Source organism: Apodemus sylvaticus, chromosome 2, assembly GCF_947179515.1.
Source record: "Apodemus sylvaticus chromosome 2, mApoSyl1.1, whole genome shotgun sequence".
Classification (NCBI taxonomy): domain Eukaryota; kingdom Metazoa; phylum Chordata; class Mammalia; order Rodentia; family Muridae; genus Apodemus; species Apodemus sylvaticus.
This window is the reverse complement of record NC_067473.1, coordinates 118,319,905-118,321,817: the sequence shown is the minus strand read 5'-3', so window position 1 is coordinate 118,321,817 and position 1,913 is coordinate 118,319,905. Positions and strand designations below refer to the sequence as shown.

Sequence of the window (1,913 nt, the reverse complement as noted above, 5' to 3'; positions counted from 1 at the left end):
GCTCTCGGTCTTTGCCTTGCTACTGTCGGCCGCGTGAGGGCGTACCCTGTGTTAGTTGGGACAAATTAATGCCCTTCCTGCGGGTAGGGCTGTGGTCCCCTGGGCCCAGAACTAACTCAGGTGGCCGAGGAGCACTCTGGTCTGCCGCCTGTAAAGTTCTGGGTCTTGGGGTCTCGCCCGGGGCCCGCGCTAATCCTTTCCAAACTGAGCGCCCCCCTCCTCCACGCTCCTGTAGCCTGGGGTACACAGCTCTGTGCCCCTCCGCTGAGCCCTTCCTAGGCGCAGGCCGCCTCTGCGCAGCGCAGCGGCCTCGGACCCTGTCCGGGGCACACTGCTGAGGGTGCATCCGCGTCCGGGAGCCGCGGGCGGAGGAGCCAGTGGCCAGGGAAGGCGCTCCAAGAAGCACAAGTTGGCGCTGGCCTGGGCCCAGGCTGTTGTTGTTCTCAACGTGGTCCGCCACGGGGAAATAAAAGCGGAGCGGGGCGCGCTCTCCGCCAGAGCGCAGCGCGCACGCCCAGAGCTTCGGAGCGGCGCAGCCCTGCCGCGCTCCCCGCAGGCTCTCCGCATCCCACCCCCTAGCCCCGCCGCGGCCGGCCCGGCCCCCGCCCGCACCTCAGCCCTGCCGCCCGGTCCCAGGCCCGGCCGCGGCCGCTCCCGCCTGGAGCCGCCGCGCGCCCCCAGTCCCCCGGCGCCGCCGCGGCCCCTCGCCTTCCTCTTCCCAGCGCGGCCCCCCGGCTACCGCGCGCCGCCTGCCACCAACCCGCTGGCCACCATGTCGGTGGAGCTTGAGGAGGCCCTGCCGCCGACGAGCGCCGACGGGACGGCCCGTAAGACGGCCAAGGCCAGCGGCTCTGCGGCGCCCACGCAGCCCAAGAGAAGGAAGAACCGCAAGAAGAACCAGCCGGGCAAGTACAGCCAGCTGGTGGTGGAGACCATCCGCAGACTGGGCGAGCGCGGCGGCTCGTCCCTGGCGCGCATCTACGCCGAGGCCCGGAAGGTGGCATGGTTCGACCAGCAGAACGGGCGCACATACCTCAAGTACTCTATCCGGGCGCTGGTGCAGAACGATACGCTGCTGCAGGTGAAGGGCACCGGCGCCAACGGATCCTTCAAGCTGAACCGCAAGAAGCTGGAGGGCGGTGCGGAGCGACGCGGAGCTTCGGCGGCCAGCAGCCCCGCGCCCAAGGCGCGCACGGCGGCGGCGGCAGACAGGACGCCGGCCAGGCCGCAGCCCGAGCGGCGTGCGCACAAGAGCAAGAAGGCGGCGGCAGCTGCCAGCGCGAAGAAAGTGAAGAAGGCGGCCAAACCCAGCGTGCCCAAGGTGCCCAAGGGCCGCAAGTGACGCCCCCACGGTCTGGCGACATCGTCGAGTTTTCTGTCTTATCTACCCCCCCACCCCCACCCCACTGGTGTACCGGTTCCGTAGGGTTCGGCCTGGCCCAGGTCCCTCATCCCTGTCCCCTCCCCCGCCCCTCCCCCAGCGATGCTGCGTTCTGTTTGCTTTAGGTTTTTGAAACGGCCCTGGCGGCGCCTCCATTGGCTCTCACCCTTGGCAACGGCCGTCGTCATGGTGACCGGCCCGGCGGCGCCAATGGCCTGGCGGCGCCTACCTACAGTGCCCGCCGATGGCCGCCCCGCGCTCGGGTTGTGCGACGACTTGCACTGCCCACTGCCTTCCTGGGGCACAATAAACGGTTCCAACCTTGACCATTGTTGTTGTCTTGTGGGCGCTGGAGGCTGGGATCCCTGCGGGAGTCGAGGGTCATTAAGACCAACTAGACAACAAGCAGGCTGTGCTGGCAGAGGTGGGACAGGTGTGCCCCCAAGACAGCTGCCCAGTGGAGAACTCTTGTAAAAGTGGGTTCCCGGCCTTGGGTCGCTGCAGTGTCCAGCACATAAAGGATAGAAGGTTT

At 68.4% G+C, this 1,913-nt stretch overlaps 1 protein-coding gene across 1 annotated transcript; it reads left to right on the top strand.

Moving 5' to 3' along the window:
• The first annotated feature begins 486 nt into the window (after positions 1 to 486).
• LOC127677531 (histone H1.10) lies at positions 487 to 1,707 on the top strand. Its single transcript, XM_052172601.1, has one exon. The coding sequence runs from the start codon at positions 773 to 775 to the stop codon at positions 1,340 to 1,342; it is 570 nt and encodes a 189-aa protein (XP_052028561.1). The 5' UTR covers positions 487 to 772; the 3' UTR covers positions 1,343 to 1,707.
• Positions 1,708 to 1,913: the final 206 nt, after the last annotated feature.

What these genes read in the sequence shown, in the direction of transcription:
- LOC127677531 (XM_052172601.1), top strand. Translation starts at nt 773, where the DNA reads ATGTCGGTGGAGCTTGAGGAGGCCCTGCCGCCGACGAGCGCCGACGGG.